At 41.7% G+C, this 18,288-nt stretch overlaps 1 protein-coding gene across 1 annotated transcript in view; it reads right to left on the bottom strand.

The window, feature by feature from the left end:
* STK3 (serine/threonine kinase 3) overlaps positions 1-10,052 on the bottom strand; it is a 284,230-nt gene extending 274,178 nt beyond the window's left edge. Inside the window, exon 1 of the mRNA XM_075063134.1 lies at positions 9,792-10,052. Coding sequence (XP_074919235.1) covers positions 9,792-9,814 — 23 coding nt within the window. The 5' untranslated portion in view covers positions 9,815-10,052. The remainder of the gene's footprint in view (positions 1-9,791) is intronic.
* Between the last annotated feature and the right edge of the window lie 8,236 nt (positions 10,053-18,288).

Raw genomic sequence — 18,288 nt, forward strand, 5'->3', positions numbered from 1 at the left:
ATTTGGTTAATAGCCTTTGACAAGGTCCCTCAAAGACTTTCTGAAAGTCCAAGTATACTGTGTCGACTGAATCTCCCTTGTCCACACATTTATTGACTGCACCACTCCCAAAGAATTCTAATAGTATATGGGTATATCATAATAGGTATGATTTCCTTTTAGAAAAGCCATGTTGACTCTATCCTAACAACTCACATTCACCTATATGTTTGATAACTCTGTTCTTTACTATAGTTTCAACCAACTATTACTGAAGTTCGGCTTACTGGCCTGTAATAGCCAGGATTGCCTCTAGAGCTTTAAAATAATGTGTTACAATAGCTTCTTGTCAGTCACCTGGTTTAGAGGCTGATCTGAATGATAGGTTACATACCCCAGCTGTTAAATATGAAGTTTTGTATCAGAGTTCCTTCAGAACTCTTGGGTGAATCCCATCTGGTCCTGGGGACTTAATACTGTTTAATTTATCAATTTGTTCCAAAAACCTCTATTGGCACCTCAATCTGAGAGAGTTCCTCAGATTTGTCACCTAAAAAAATATATATATATATTATATATATGGTTCAGGTTTGGAAATCTCCCTCACGTGACCTGCAATCAAGACAGATACAATGAACACATTTAGGGCTTGTCTATGCTGGCACTTTACAGCGCTGCAACTTTCTCTCTCATGGATGTGAAAAAACACACACACACCCCCGAGCACTGGAAGCTATTCCCAGCACTATGCCATGACTACACAAGCCACATTAAAGCGATGCCGCAGCATTGCTTTAACGTTGCTGGTGAAGACATGCCCTGAGTTCCTCCACAAAAGCTTTGTCTTCTTTGAGTGGTCCTTTAGCACTACGGTCCAGAGATTGTTTGGGAGGCTTCCTACTTCTGATGTACTTTAAAAAAAATTGCTGTTAGTTTGCGGGTCTTTTCCTAGTTGCTCTTCGAATTCTTTTTTGGCAGGAGAACATCCAACTGGAGCAGAGGGAAATGATCCCATAGTTGGGAAACCTCCTTCGCACTGAGGATACCTCTCTGGGGGAAGGGAACTCCAGTTATTAGGAAGACTGATATTAGTAATGGGTGATTCAATCATTAGAAACGTAGATAGATGGGTTTGCAATGTGTTGGGGTGGAGGGAGGCATAAACGGACAGCATGGAATAGAAAGGGAGGCTCAGAAAGTTTGCTCAGAACAGAAGTTAGTATGGCAGTATAGTATAACAAGCCAGTTAAAATAAATACACGCAGACATTCCCGCCATAGGATCAGCCTCCTCAGTCCCCACCTGGGTATAAATTTCAGCAAAAGATACCCTAGATACCTCACATCAAACATGGGAGTGAGTTCATATACTGACAAATCTGTTTTTAACAGAGCCAATGGAAGAACATCCACATTTAGTACTAGCCAAACATCACTGCAGCATTGAATATGTTAGTACAGTTATCTAGAAGATTTACCACAGTTAAACAACATATATATGTATCTCAAACTGTGTGTGTGTGTGTGTGTGTGTATGTGTGTGTGTGTGTACACGTGTACACACACACAGTTTGACAAGGTAGTTAATGGCCAGAAAAGGCTAGATTGATTAAAGAAACATCACCTTATTGTCACTCAGTGATCATGAGGTAAAGAGATTTTACAAAATTAATAGCAGATATCTGCTACTGTAGAGAAAAAATAGCGGAGAAGAATAAATCAAAAAGGCAGCTATACCAGAATTCCATTAACTTATCTTTTTATGAATTATGGAAAAGTGACTGTATGAGACATGAACATACCTATAGACCAGTGGTTCTCAACCTGTGGCCCGTGGGCCACTTGCGACCCAGTCAGCACACACTTGCAGCCCATGTACATCCTCAGGGCCATGCAGGTAGTATTGGATGTGGCCCGCAACACACACAACATGATGAGAACTACTGCTAGAGACACTTTGCTTTGTAGCAGAACCAGAAGACAGATGAAACATCTAAAAACAATGAGTGAGACCCATTTATACTGTAATATTAAAATATAAGATAAATTGACTGGTCTAATTTACTAGACGTGGGCAAACAGTGCGTGGAGTGTTTAAGCCATGTGAACTACAAAAGAACTTTGTATTTCACACAGAATTACCCAAAGAAAGTTTTCAGAAAGAAGTTGGCTATTATCTATCTGATCACTTATATGCCCATACATGTTAACAGTAAAAGTTTTGAGTAGAATTCCGCCCTCATTTGTACACTGTGCAATCCCAGTGAAGTCAGTGGGGTTGTACGGAATGTGAGAACAGAATTAGTCCCTTTATATTTGCATAAACGGATATCCCACTACCAAATATGACTTTGAGCACAATAACAGCAAAGCCCACAAATTCTGTTGCTCTATATGTGTCTTCCTATGTTACAATGATTTGTAGCAGAGTTGTTGGGCTAAGTTCATTTTAATAAATGACAAGTGACTCTCAAAAAAAAGTTAAGAAAAGCAACTTGTCCTCTCGCAGAATAGTTATGGATTCTGAATGTTCATAGACCCATAAAAACTGCTTATTTTAAAAATGTAAGAGGAAAGACAGGTGTATGTATGGGAATTACACATAGTTCACATGTTGGGAAAGAATCATTCCTGGATTATTGTGTTTTTTAAACTTAAGTTGATTTATAGACAAGTTTAAGTCATCTCAGTTTAAAAAAAAAAAAGCTGAGTCAGAATTTTATGGCTGCTGATAGCATTCATTTGAAATGGGGAAGAATACTTTAAAGTGGATGTCAGGGCACTTTTTTCTTCTATTACTGTTAAAATTAACATAATTGAAAGATTAAAGAGTGTAAAAAAAAAAATAAAAATAAAAATAAAAAACCCACTTACTGTAGAACCACTAAACAAAGATTCTCAGGAAGTTTCAGAGGCAAATATAGTGGCTGGGACTATTTCCAGTCACTTTTTAAAATAAAATTACTTGATTTCAAATGTGATAGTGTCCTTTTAAGTAAAGAGGGAGGAAAGTATCAAGTTAAGCTTCACAGGAAGATGTAGGAAACATTGTTGAAAGTGCAGATAGAAAAATGCAACTTACAACTATTATAAAAATAGTTCACTGAAAAAAATTAAAGTAGATATACCAAAAAAATTAAAAGAAATATTCTTGGACTCCTTAATACCTGCTTTTTCGTTATGAATGTTCAGTTTCCTGCTCTTAAGACCACTTCTTTTCTTTTTTAAGTTCTTACCCATCACACCCTGCCCCAAGTTCCCAAAAAAAAAAGCTATAGTGGTCTAGTATGTCTATTGGACTGTGTCATATGCTGCTCTCTGAAGGACTCAGGTTTGAGAAATAAAAGTATTACAAGTCAGTTTTAGTGTAAAGTTTCCTTGGATTCTTTCAGATCCTCGAGGACCATGGTTTGTTTCTCCACAAAGCAAAGGGAGGAGAGGGGATGGACCCTCCAAACATCTTAGACATCCATGGAGTTCCAGAACATTAACTCAAAGACCCTGCTACCTTTGAACTAATTCCAAGTCTTCCACACATCCCCTTGGCAATACGTCCCTCTCAGCAGCTGCTCCTACAGGCAACCATACATGCATGCGCTCACACACACCCCTGTCCCCAAACAAGTGTAGTGATTAGAATCTATTTATGTTATTAGACATATGCCACCATCCTCGCAAATCACATGGCATCGAAGAATCTCTGAAAGTATTACAAAAGCAAAAATAGTCATTCTGGTTCTTCCCAACCTATTTCTCCTATTGGCTGATTAGACTGGAGGATGACAGCAAGAAGAGTCTGACACTTCAGATTACATTTTTTAGGGTCTCTCTATATAGCAGCTAAGAGATTGTTTCCCAGCATGGATAGACAGACACACGCTAGCACACTAAAGCTAGTAGTGAGACCATGGCAGCAGACAGTGACTTGGACTATTTAAAGCTGAAACTCATTTCCCATTAAAATCCTGAATTTTCAGACCTCTTCTCCCACTAAAGAAACAAACCTATGCACCCCTAATTTAGACCACATTCTCAGCCAAAAAGGTGAATTTTTTTCTCTCTGGGAAATTTAAGGGGGGGAGGGGAGTAGGAATGTCAGAACTCCCTACAAGTTTTGCTACTGATGTTTTGACTCATCATGCCTCTGAATCAGTAAGGTACTGAAGCACATAAGAAGTCCTCCTAAAGTCAATGATGTTACTCATATGCTTAAAGTTAAGTACATGCTCAAGTACCGTGCTGGCTCAGGGCCTAAATCTCCAAAATGGCTTGGTCTACAATCTTAAATGTAAGGTGCTTCACTACCTATGGATTAGAAGTGCTACATAAGCAGTATTTTATGATGATGCGGACAGGAAAATTTCAGAAGAGTGGTTTTGTTTGGACAGAGGATCAGTTGGATGCCAAACAGTATTGTCTTTGCAGATCAGAAAGCTGGGAATGCTAATTTCATCCACAAAAGTGGTTTCATGTCTACAGCAAGCAAATAGGTCAGACCTCTTGTTCCTCGCCAAGTTTCATCAATTCTCACAATTTTAAGTCACAAGTCTTGAAATATATGGTATCTTTTGTATAATCCCACCTCCTTAAGTTATGTAAATACGGGAGAACCTCAGCCCTCATGTGAGAGCAAATAAAGTGTCTTGCTCTCTTGGTAGCAGACAAAGAACCTCAAAAATGTGGCACAAGTGTATCCCAAAGGTTCAGAAACCAGAAGATTTTTAAAAAACGTAACAAGCCTATTTTAAAAGTCTTATAATTCAGCCAATTTTAAGAATTTTGAAGGCTTGGGGATGATAGTACCACTTCCTCCTGCCCTCGTAACACTGGAAAAGTCACTTGCACTAAAGCTTTCAGAAGTGTACACTAATTTTGGGTGCCTCTGTTTAGGTGCCAAACTTGAGACAACTAAAGCTTGATTTTCACAGATGCTGAGCATCCTATGACACCCACTGAAATTAGGCCTTAGGTATCTCAAACTGAGGACCAATGATTGAGGCATAGTTAGTGAAAGTTTTGGTCTTAGTCACTATGCTTGTTTATCCATTTATAAGTCAGGGACAGACACCTACTGCACAGAAGTGTGAACTATGAGATTTAGGGTCTGAGCCTGCAATCTGAGTCAACAAAATTCCCACTGAAGTCAGTGGAAGTACAGTCTAAGACTGCAAATTTTGGTCTTTAGTTTGTTAGTACTTGTAAAATGCTATCAGGTTCTGGAAGGGCTATAGAAATACAAGGTTTTATTTTTTTTTTTTAAATAGATACTATTCATTTCATCTGGGAAAAAACAGAATATAAATTCTCAATGGATTAATTTTAGATTGTGCAATTGTATCAGTATTTGACAGACTTGATGGACCAATGTAGCTGTATTTCTAGTATAGGCAATAGATTGTCAATGACGTAACAATAGGTTCCAAACAATGAGTAAATAGTGAGCAAAATCCCAAACCAAAAGGCTTAAAGAATTTGGTATTAGATTTAATATACGCCAGATAAAACAAAAAGCACATGCACCTCCCAAAAAATAAAAAAAAAACCCATCAAGCTGTCATTAATATATACATCTTTTCTTTTAAAATATTTATGATTTTACAGAAGAAAGAAAAGTTCTGTAACCCTCTCTCTAACAGTAACCTGGTAACAGATGCTTCAGAGGAAAGATACAAGAAAGCTAGCAATCAGCAATCATAGGATAACCTGCTCCCAAAGAAAGTTTCTTTCTAATCCCCCACCCAATCAGTTTGGCTGGGTGTTTGCCCTAAAGCATAATGGTTCATGTAAGTTAATATATGCAGTGTTGATAACTCTCAAAACTGTATTGCTATCCTTGTGATATTTAGGCCTGATCAACAGACAGATTTTGTACAGTTACAATATATGGAGATATACCTATCCCACAGAACTGGAGGGGACCCTGAAAGATCAAGTCCAGCTCCCTTCACTAGCAGGGCCAAGCACTAATTTTGCCCCAGATCCCAAGTAGCCCCCTCAAGGATTGAACTCACAACCTTGGGTTTAGCAGGCCAATGCTCAAATTACTGAGCTATCCGTCCCCCTATAGCTATAGCTGTTAAAAGAAAATACAACCACCTCTAACTTAAATAGGTATACTTGTATAATATTATTCCCCTTCCTCCACTCATCAATAGGCTATAGTGGTATAAGCACTTTATACCACTATCACTGTATCTACACTAAGGTGGGGCTGTACTGTATTAACTATACCAACACAGGTAAGGCAGTATAACAACTTTTGTGATTAGATAGGGCCTTGGTGTTTTACGTAAAGCAACAACTCCTGGAATCAAGTTTCTAGTCTTCGAGGTTGTGGAGAAAAGCCTAAAGACATGAATCCTAAAGGTTCAAAATCCAAAATATATTTAATCATCAGGATATGGGGGGGACCTAACATGATTTTTGAGCATTGGGGTTGTCAGTACTGCAACAGTAAGGGTTTTTTGTTTTAAGTTTCTAATTTTGGATGTTCCTGATTTATTTGAATAAGTCTCTCTAATTATGAGATGAGGCTATTTTAACAGTGCTTTTCAGATAAAAGCTCCAGCCAAACAGTTTGGATGAGGTCCATAGCTTTCATTATTGTACTGTTACAGTCTAATAAAAATTCTGGATAATACATTAGCTGCAATTAGCTTCAGATGCTTACAAAAATAGCTTATGAAAAGCTTTTCTCCAGAACCACAATTAAAATGGAGTGGTGATAATATAATCATGATTTATCAATTCCCTGTACTCCAAAAACAATTAAGTACCCTAAAGCTATATTTCACTGCCAGCAGCTTTTATTTAGTATTATTGACTGCTGTTTGTAGCCAACAGAACATTCACATATTCTTCTGGCTTCTGCTGGGTCTTAGATTTGGGCAACTTTTTTTAAAATGAGATTTTTAAAGGTAGCATTGAAAAAGCAGGATCTTTCAAATGTAAGAGCAACATACTTTACCAATATAGTCCCTAAATCAGGGGTTCTCAAACTGGGGGATGAGACCCCTCAGGGGGTCACAAGGTTATTACACGGGAGGTCGCAAACTGTCAGCCTCTACTCCAAATCCCGCTTTGCATCCAGCATTTATGATGGTGTTAAATATATTAAAAAGGGTTTTTAATTTATAAGGGGGGGGCGGGGTTGCACTCAGAGGCTTGCTCTTTGAAAGGGGTCACCAGTACAGAAGTTTGAGAACCACTGCCTTAAATGTTGCACTGTGATACATGCCCAGAGCCCAACTAAAGTTAGTGGTGATCCACACATCACATTACATGGCAGGATTGAAGACACAGACAGAGTACGGGACAACTTGGATGCCATATGGATTTAAGTTATTACAGCAAAAAAATTGATATTTCAGGTCACTAATAATCTGGTACAAATGCTATATGTAGTAGTATTATGAAATGATGTTTATATATCCTTCTCTTTCCCCTTCCTTCATTTTAGGTATATTTTGGAAAGGGGGGGCAGGGGGAGAGCAGGTAGACTTTCCTTCCCTTTCACCTGCAAAAATTCAATGGCTAAACTCAGAAAGATAAGTTCAACTAGAAGACTTTACTGTTAGTAACAAGGCCCCTGCCATACCTATTTAAGAAGGGGAAGAGTATAGGGCAGGGATGGGCAAACTTTTTGGCCTGAGGGCCACACTGAGGTTGCAAAACTGTATGGAGGGCCGGGTAGGGAAGGCTGTGCCTCCCCAAACAGCTCCTTCCCACTTCCTGCCCCATGACTGCCCCCCTCAGAACCTTAGACCCATCCAACCCGCCCTGCTCCTTGTCGCCTAACCTCTCCCTCCTAGGACCCTACCCCCTATCCACACACCTGCCCTGACAGGCCCCCCCAAGACCCCAAGCCTATCCAACCGCTCTTGTTCCCATCCCCTGACCCCTATCCATGCCCCTGCCCCCCAGGACACCACACCTATCCAACCCCTCCTGTTCCCCATCCCCATCCCCCACCACAGAATCTCCATCCCATCCAACTGCCCCCTGTACCCTGACTGACGGCCCCCTGGGACCGCCACCCCTTATCTAACCCCTCCCCCCCTCCAGCCCCTTACCATGCTGCTCAGAGCAGCATGTCTGGCAGCCCTGCTCCCAGGGGAGCTAAACACACTGCTGCTCTACTCAGCAGGAGCATGCAGCTCCACCGCCCAAAGTGCTGCCCGAGCGGCGACATGGCTGCGGCAACATGGCTGCAGGGGAGTGGCTGGGGGCTAGCCTCCCCAGCTGAGAGTTCAAGGTCCGGATGTGGCCCATGGGCCATAGTTTGCCCACCTCTGGTATAGAGGGTCTCTTATGCAGCTATGCAACCTCACCTTCAAACATATCATTTCCTAATTTCCTCACATGGGGCGGGGGGGGGGGGAAGAAGGGATCTTTCTTAAAGTTATTTTAAGGCTGGGCACATGTCAATTTCTCCCTCAGAATTAGTTTGAAAAAGAGAGAGTTTAAGGCTAGAAGGAACCACTGACCAGAGTTTCTCAAATTTCATTGCACACAACCCTCTTCTGACAAGAAAAATTACTACATGACCCCGGGAAGGGGTACCAAAGCCCAAGTCCCACTGCCCCAGGCAGGGGGCCAAAAATCAAAGCTCAGGCCCCACTGCCCTGGGGAGCACCAAAGCTTGAGGACTTCAGCCCTGGGCGGTGGGGCTCAGACTTTGGTTTCAGCCAAAAGCCCCAGCAAGTCTAACGCCAACCCTGGCAACCCCATTAAAATGGGGTTGCTACCCACTTTGGAATCCTAACCCGCAGTTTGAGAACGGTTGCATTAGACCCTGTAGTCTGAACACCTATATCTCAGATTTAGTTTCATCCTGTCAGCCCTCTGTTGAGCCCAATAAGGGTTTGTCTACACTTGGAAATTTAGCTATTCTGGAATAATATGCCTTTTCTGATTTAACTTAATCCATTATTTAAAACATACAAGGCCAAAACTTAGAAAAGAGCAGATTTGATTCAGAAGTAATCAAGATAAAAACATAAAATCACCAATGTCATTTATAGTCAGGTTCAGACTAGAACTGCATTCAAAGAAGGTTTGTTACAGTCTCCTCACCATCCCCAAAACTAGTTCTAGAGACAGAAGAGTGAGATGTTATGATTTCCCTCCTGGATCAGTTTTAATGTTGGGTGTTTTTATGCTCTCCTCCCCCACCCCTCCACTCATATGGAATAAACTAAGTTTGTAAGAAGCAAAGGTTAATTCCTGAGCTGGGGTAAGAATAATTTTAAGGTGGGGGGGCGGGATTTACCAGTTCTGCATTCCCATCCACCTCCATGGAATTAGTGCTAAATTGTGCAAGCACGTCAGTCTTCATATCTACACTAACATGGGGTGAGTGTTAAGGGTCAAAGGATTCATGTGTGTGTTACAATCTCTCCCCCTATGGTTAGGGGTTAGTGCCAACGCTGTGGGAACGGAAGGACCAGGGTCTCTCCCCTCTCCCATGGGGGGGGGGAGAGGAGGATTAGTGGTAAGGGTGGGCAGGAGGAGGATCAGTGTCTCTCCCCTCCCCCATGGGGGGGGTTACTGCCAAGGCTTGGGGGGGGGAGGATCAGTGTCTCTCCCCTCCCCCATGGGGGGTTAGTGCTAAGGCTGGGGGGGGAGGGGATCCATGTCTCTTCCCGTGGCCCTAAGGTGGGAGAGAAGGGGGATACCAGCACCTCGGGGGGAGGGCGGGGCCACCCGTAGCCCCGGTGGTGCCTAGCGAGGCCTAGCCCCAGCTCCTGCCCCCATCCACCAGACCACGCCGCCACCTGATCCCATTGCCAAGGCAGGGAGAGGACTCAGTACCTTCTCGGTGCTGCCTGCTCCATGCTGCTGCTGTTGGGTGGCGGCGCGCTGAGCCGTCAGCCGCGACGCGAGTGTCGCCTGACAGGACTCTGCCGGCCCCCCCAACTTCACACAACTTTCCAGCAACTCTGGGACTGGCCCTTTAAATGCGATTCGCCCCCTCCCCACTGGGGTCGGATGCCGGACTCTCACACAAACGCCACCAACTCCTACCCTGCTAGCTGGCCCAGACCTGCCCCTTTCATTGGCTACAGGCGGTACAAAGACAAACACTGATTGGATGCTAATCAAGTCACTCAGCAACTTAGAAAGCGGAAGAAAAAGTCCCTCAGCGCGCACTGAAGCGGCTTGGGGAGGGCTGCTGGTGTCCTGGGGAGAGCGCGCGGACTTGCGTAGGGAGGAGGCGGGGGAATAATAGAGTGCGCGGCGCAGCGGGCGTAGGATCGTCCGTTCCCAGCATGCACCGCTCCTCCCGGTTACCCAGCTGTCGAGCTGGGCGTGCTGGGATATGTAGTCTCCAGCGGCAACAGCGGTCTGAGGGCTCCACCCGCGTGATTGCCGCGGACACGGACATCCCTGTGTCGGGGCCCTCGGTCACCCCCTTTCACTTCCATGGGTGGAGAAGTGACACTGCGGGACACGTACAGGTTTTGTTGGCGCGAGGCTTGGCAGAGCTTAATTTGGGTAGATCGAGATAAAGCTGCGCTGTCCGAGAGATGCCCCGGGCTCGCTGTCCTTCAGAGCGGGCTTCACAGCCCCAACGAGGGAGAGTCAAGGCTGAAGAGTGAGACGTGCCAAGTGGTGTGTTAGGTCATTGCCGAAAACAGGGACGCTCATCTTCGGTCCTTGGCTACAATAGTCCAGATTTTTAATCCACGCAACACCTAATAGTTTGATTTAAAATGTACGCTGTTTAATAGGAGATTTAAACGTTTCACATGCACTAATTCATACTAAAGTCTAGTCCACGTGAGTGTTCTATATAGGCAATACAAACCAGTGGATGTTAATATAAACAATTATTTGCTGGAACCTGGATGGTTGGAGATTCCTGAGGAAGATTCCAGAGGAGAGTCCAGTTCATAAGAAAAAAGAAAACTTAACAATAAGACAATGTTTATTTTGCATGTCACCTTGTCATAGTGATTGATCATCCATTTGAAAAACACTGTACAGTACAAAGTATCAAAACAGCAGCTGTGTTAGTCTGTATCCACAAAAACAACTAGGAGTCTGGTGGCACCTTAAAGACTAAACAGATTTATGTGGGCATAAGCTTTTGTGGGTAAAAGCCGACTTTGCCCAAATAAATCTGTTAGTCTTTAAGGTGCCACTGGACTCCACTCTGTAGTACAAATATTATTTGTTTTGTATATTATTTCTCATATTACAGCAAACTAAATTAATCAGATTCCAAAATAAATTAAGTTGAAACACAAACAATACATTCAATGAATGTAAAGTAATTTATTTAACTGAATTAATTTGAAGATAAACCATACATTAAAAAAATTCAGATTCCACATTTCCTTTAATATCTAATTTAGTTTCACATTTTATTCGTCAGCCCCCTTTGCTTTTCTTATAATTTCTTTTGATGGCTCTAACTTGAAACATGGCTCAGGATTTGCCAGCTTCACTTGGGGAAAAAACAGGAGACAGTGTCCCATCTAGTTTGGTCTGAATGGTGTCTTATTAAAAAAAAATTAAGACTGAACACTCTCTTCTCCTGCATTTGAGTGAGGGTAAAACTAAGATACGCTTGGTAACCCAAACTTGGCAAACCTCAGGGGGAGGGATAGTTCAGTGGTTTAAACATTGGCCTACTAAACCCAGGGTTGTGATTTCAATCCTTGAGGGGTCCATTTGGGGATTAGTCCTGCTTTGAACAGGGGGTTAGACTAGATGATCTCCTGAGGCTTTTGACACTGCTAAGATATACCCACAATGCCCATCTTGTATTGCACAGTATTGTTATCTGTGTCAGTTTGTAGTGCTGCCTCCTCCCATACACACTGAGGAATATCTGATTTCTGCATCAAATGGTAATCAACAAACTCCTCTTACAGCTTCTTTATCTCAGGTAACCTGCTCTTAAAAACCTACAATGACAGAGATTCCGTAACCTCCTTAGGCAATTTATTCCAGTGCTTAACTACTCTGACAGCTAGGAAGTTTTTCCTGATGTCCAACCTAAACACCCTTTGCCAAAATTTAAGCCCATTGTTTTTTGTCCTATCCTCAGAGGTTAACAATTTTTCTCCCATCTTCTTGTAACAACCTTTTATATACTGGAAAACTGTTATATCCCTGCTCAGTCTTCTCTTCTCCAGACTAAACAAACCCATTTATTTCAATCTTTCCTCATAGGTCATGCTTTCCAGACTTATAATCTTTTTTGTTGCTCTTCTTTGGACTTTCTCCAATTTCTTCACATCTTTCCTCAAATGTGGCACCCAGAACTGGACACAATACTCTAGTTCAGGGGTCAGCAACCTACAGCACACGTGCCAAACATGGCACGCAAGCCGACTGAGTGGCACACTGCTGCCTGCCGCGGTCCCAGCCCCCAGCCCCACTCAACCCCCCCACCTACCGCTCTCCCCTGTGGAGGCAGGAGGCAGAAGCTTAGTCCTGCAGCAGCCAAGCTTCCCCCTTCCCCACTTCTTCCCCCACTGTGCTGCTTTCCTGCCTCTCCTCCTCTCCTTCCCTGCGCCAATCAGCTGATGGCCCTTGCAAGGGGGAAAAGTGGCAGCATGCTCGCTGCTCCATAGAGGAGACAGAGAAGAGGTAGGGATGGGGTGTTGGGAAGGGGGTGGAGCAGGGCATATCCCTTCCAGCCCCCTGCCATGAACCACTCAGGGGAGGAAGCTGGGAGCACCACCGTGAGCCAAGCACCCCAGCCCTCTGCCCTGACCCTTGAACTCCCCCACACCGCCATCCCTCTGCCCTGACCCTTGAACCCCGCACACACCCAGCCTTCTGCCCTACACCCCCTCACCACCCCTACTGTCCTCTGCCCTGACCCTGAACCCTCCCCCCCCCCAGCCTTCTGCTTCTCCATCTAGGTTATATTTCTCTAGTTTTTTTATGAAACAGTCATGTGAGACAGTATCAAAAGCCTTACTAAAATCAAGATACCACATATACTGCTTCCCTCCTTAACAAGCCTTGTGAATCCTTGTCAAAGAAAGCTATTAGGTTGGTTTGACACAATTTGTTCTTGATAAGTAACAGTAAACATAGATTTATCACTTTCCAGGTGCTTGCAAATTGAATGCTTAATTACCTGCTCCATTATCTTTCTGAGCTACATTGATTTACACCAGTGTGGGTCTGTACTCTCCCTTTTGATAAATGGGGCAAATATAGGGCCCTTTTCCAGTCCTCTGGAATCGCTCCTGTTTTCCATGACTTTTCAAAGATAATCACTCAGATTTCTCCTCAATCAGCTCCCTGAGTAGTTAGGATATATTCATGGCACATTAAATATTTCCACATTTAAAAAGTAAGGAAATCCAAAAATCATTGCTATACCTATACAAACTCATATTTACTCCTGAGAGAATTCTGCACCAAAAAAAAAAAAATTCAGTGCCAAAAAAAATTGCACACAATATTTTAAAATTCTGCAAATTGTATTTGTCAAATAAATGTGGAGGCTTCAGCATGGCAGTGAGGAGCACAGGCCACCGGCCGCATAGAGGTGGGAGATCACCCTGCAACTCCTCCCCCACTCATGACACAGGTAGCTTTTCTGCATGATATTACTGATCACTTGAATTCCCTCAACTTGCAGCTCCAAGGCGCATTGTGTATCTGTTTGAAAAAATGTGCATCTTTCAGAGGAATCTTGAAATCTTTCAGACAGACTTAACAGGAAAGAAGTTGCACTTTCCCACATTGCATGTTGTTGCTACAAATGAAACCAATGAAAATGATGCAAGAATTCCTAAACAATCTGATTGAAAGTTTTAAAATGTGATTTGAGAATTTTAAAATTCCAAAGGATTTGCTTTTATTTGTTTGTGATCCATTTGTTGTCTCTGCCAATAGGCCTTGTCCTTCTGAAGCAAAGAACATTCTTGATTCAACTGATGAAGGTGCCTTTCAATTAGAAATTTTAAGGCTCCAGAGCTCAGATATCTTGAAGACAAAATTGAGAGAAGTAGGACTTTGTGATTTCTGGACTCAATATGCTGACCAGTTGCAGAATAGCCAGTATCTAGCTATCTGTCTTTTAACAATGTTTGGATCAACATACTTCTGCAAATCTGAGTTTTCTACCATAAACATTATTAAAAAACCCACACTGCAATCACCTGGCAGATTAGCGTCTTCACCAGTGCATGCCCCTTGCCCTGACCTCCGACAAACCTCTCTTCACAGAGTTTGCCAGAGATCATCGATACCACTTCTCCAATTAGAGATTGCCACAAACACAGATGATAATTTTGATCTATAATCTTTGTTAAAATATAGGAACACTAAGACTTATGTTGCAGTCAAGGTCTTTTGTTCCAAATGCTCTTCCCCTTTCTCACCTGCCAAAATCTCCACCTTTCCCTAGAGAGTTTCTAAAATTTAGTTATGTATTCTCAATGCAAATGAAGGGACAATAAATTGAATTCAATGTCAAAAATAGATACAAAGAATAATATGCTACATGATCAATTATTAATTTTCATAGTCACTTACCTAAACTTCAGTAATTTTTACCCCAACATATTGGACTAATCCATGCAGTCCCACCTCTCCCCTAGCCATGTGACCTTGGCGACCTTGCTGCAGAAGTCAGCTCCAAGTTGCTGTAGAGTATGGTAATAAGCCAGCAGTGCTCATTAATGAGCCAGCATGCCCACTGCAGTATTTTTTAGGGTGACCAGACATTCTGATAAAATCGGACTATTTGGGTGGTTGTCCCATGGGTTGTCCCATGTCCCGATCGATCTTTGGTCGGGATGCAGTTTGTCCCGATAATTCGCACTGCCAGCAGCACTTGACTTTCTTTTTTTTTTTTGGCTCCGTCGGCGGACCCTTGCCCCATGCGTACCAATATTTTCTTCATCTCCTCTGGTCACCCTAGTATTGTTTATAGCTAGGGAGATAGAGATATGGTTTGCACTTGAAACGGGAAAAACATAGTACCTTTGAATCCACTCCTTAGCCCTACCTATCCAGAAAAAGAGATCTGGAGACGTATACTATTGGATCACTGGTATCTTGATCTAACTTCATTAAAATCAAATGAAAGAAGCCAATTTATTTCAACGGATTTTGGATCAGGCATTAAATGCCTAAGTGATGTGTGTTAACTAAAATGTGTAATATTTGGAATAACTAGTTTAACAAATTGTCAATAAATTGTTCCCATGTCTTTTGTGTTGCAGTTGTCTAACAGTAAACTGGGAATTTGAAAGTTAAGAAAAAGGCCTTGAATTGAATCCTGGCTTGTTTATACAGAAGATAAAGAGAACCAACTTCTGCATGTACTTTTTCTATTGCCCAAAAGGGAACAAAAGATCCTAGCTATCATGTCTAACATGAAGTAACCTTGCAGGCTTATCTAAGAATGTTATGTATTTCCTTAACCTTTTCAGTCATAAAATAGTTATAAATATACCAGATATTATAAAGGAACACTGACAACTTAAGTTTGGCTCAAAATTTAGCTTTGTTTAAAAAAAAATTACAAGAGCCTAGGAGCAGTAATGTTTCCATTATTTTTTCCTGAACTACACTAAAGTTAGTTTTTAAACAAACATTCCTTGCAGTGTTTTTACAGCCTAAGTATGTGGTGTAAAGAGAAATTGACCATAAAAGAGTGGAATTGACCTTATTGATTTTCTTCATTTTCTTTTTGTAGCACAACTTAGACAAACAACAAATTTAGGGCCAGAGTCTGACACCGTTTATTCCTATTGAAATCAGTGTGAATACTCATGGGAAGGTCCTGCTCAATACAAGGAATGGTGGCAGAGTAAGAAATTAGTTGGGTTTTTCAACTTACTTTAAAAACCAAAGTATTAACGCTACAGGTAAGGATATTTGTTTGTTCATATAGGATTTTAAGTTGACTGATCATTTAACTTCAAGTCTTAATACCATCAGCTATTTTTCCTATTATGCTGTAATATATTAACTCTGAAACAGAATAGGATGTATATTGAGCGTTACTGTTGGCAGCTAACTGGAAAAAGAGGTTCTAATCTGTACTACAATGGTACCAATTTTGCTATTGATATTTAAAGGTCACCATCAAGTTGGTTAATCTTATTTTTGTCTGGAAAAAAATTACCTCCTATTGTTAGTAATAGGAGGTAAGATTACTGTGAACTTGTCTATGCTAGAGACATTTACCATGCTAGGACATATTTCCCTTCCCCCGTTCCCCTCTTAATTGCTTGTTCCCCTTCACAGCCACACACAGAAGTCCTCCAATCAGTTACCAACCATGCTGGGACATTAGATAATAAGTGGTCCTTAGCCACCATTTTTTTTGTGTGTGTGTGTGCCCTGTGGAGGATAAAAACAATATACAGGAGTTAAGGAATGATTAATTCACGATGATTTTGCCTCAGCTGTTTGTGTGAACACATTTCATTGGCACAAATGGTGGGTTGTCAGCTCTGACAGCTGTAATTTCTCAGAACTGACAGACCCATCAGTCAGTGAGCCTCTTTTAGTTCACTATTTGAGAATTCCCTCTCTGCCCTTCTGACTATGTCCCCTAGGCCTTTCTCCCTTCGGTTCCTCCCACAGGATTGCCTTTACTTTGTCACATGTCTTATGTTGCAAACAGCAATCCAGTAGCCAGCTCCGGGAGTTTGAAGAGGTTAGGTGGCAGGGGCATTGATGAAGGCCTGAAAGTTGGAGCCAGGCATTTTTAAGGGCAGCACTTTGTGTCTAGTTAGTTTCAATCTTTCCCTTGTACAGAATGTCATTTTCCTCTGTTCCTGCTAACCTTTTACAGGACAGCTGGAGGAAAGGTTTATTTTTTTTATTTTTTTTTAAATATAGGAAGTGTGGTCCTAAGGTTGCAACAATAGGTAGGCAATGTTATTTTAATTAAAAGTTACAGGGGAGCCCATTGTCTGTCTTGAGGCCTGCACCTTGAGTTACTAAAAATTGCTTGGAGTCTGCTCCAGTTATGGGACTAGCTTTTAATCAAACCCTATCCATGGTTCTAAAGTGTCTCTCTCACTTGTCTCACAGCTGAAGTAAAGTAAGTGTTGTGTTTGTGAAAGAAATGACAGTTCTGCTGACTTTACAGTCCAGAGAGCTGCCAATATTCAGTTTCTGAACCAATTGCCTGAGCAAATTAAGCTCTATCTGTAACTGTGTCTACAGTAGGGCATTTGCCCATGCAGAAATGCTGTGAAAAACAAAAGAAGTCATCCCCCTAACAGACATCATTATACTGGCACAAATTTCTAGAGGAAACCTGGCCTTCATCACTTTAAAATTAGAGTGCATCACTCCTTTTGTGATCATTCCTCATGTTTCTGTGTCCTCTAAATAAGGATGGAATGCAATATTTTGTATAACCTTGACCTGGAGAATTCTGGAGTATTAATGTCTCATCCTTGAGTTTGTCATTAATTATATTGTCTAATTTGCTGCGTATTTAGTGTTTAGCTATTCTTATCCTATTGACAATAGCAATTTTTAATACTTTAACATTCATTCGTAAATAGAATTTGCCTTATTTGAATACCAAAAATGCTCAATGAGAAACTGACAGCGAGACTACCTTTTAGAGGGGGGAAGGAATAAAAATCTGAGTGTTATACTATTAGACATGCATTCAGACTCCCTTTCTGTACGATGGATACCTATTTCACATTTATGAGAGGCTTTCAAAGTAGTGAGTGTCTGAAGTTAGGCTGCTAGGTTTGATTTTGGGTATCTAAGCAGACCCAATTTTCAAGAACACCAAACACCCAAAAGCTCCCAGTTAGATGCATCAAAAGTGGCTTTAATACCCTGATCCAAAGCCCATTCAGACACCACAAGCCTCACTTTTGGCACTCATTCTCTAAGTGGGGGGGGAGAACTGTCCATGAACATTGGATGTTCATTATTTTCCAGGAATTCAGCAATTTCATGGAGAGGTTAAGTTTATTGCATATTTCTATAACTTTGAAATAATAGAGATATTGAAAATTCTGACAGCCTGACTGTGTCTTCAGGACTGGATTTTATTTTCGTGCTGTGGGACCTCTGAAGATTGTTCATAGTTAACCAGTCATCCTATTCAGTTCCTATTTTTACATGCCATTGAGAATACTGGTGATTAGTGCAATATTTATTGCTAAGTAATAGCCTGTTCTTTCTGTTTGCTTTACTGAACCAGCATGTGCAAGAAATAAATAAAGTTATATGTATTAGGGCTACTACTTTGCAAGATGTTGCGCAGATTATAAACTGGCTTCCTGGGAAGAGGCAGCTAATGAGCGCTGTACTTAGGTCTGTCAAAGCTGATACGGCAATCACA

Source organism: Chelonoidis abingdonii, chromosome 2 (genome assembly GCF_003597395.2).
Source record: "Chelonoidis abingdonii isolate Lonesome George chromosome 2, CheloAbing_2.0, whole genome shotgun sequence".
Taxonomy (NCBI): Eukaryota; Metazoa; Chordata; order Testudines; family Testudinidae; genus Chelonoidis; species Chelonoidis abingdonii.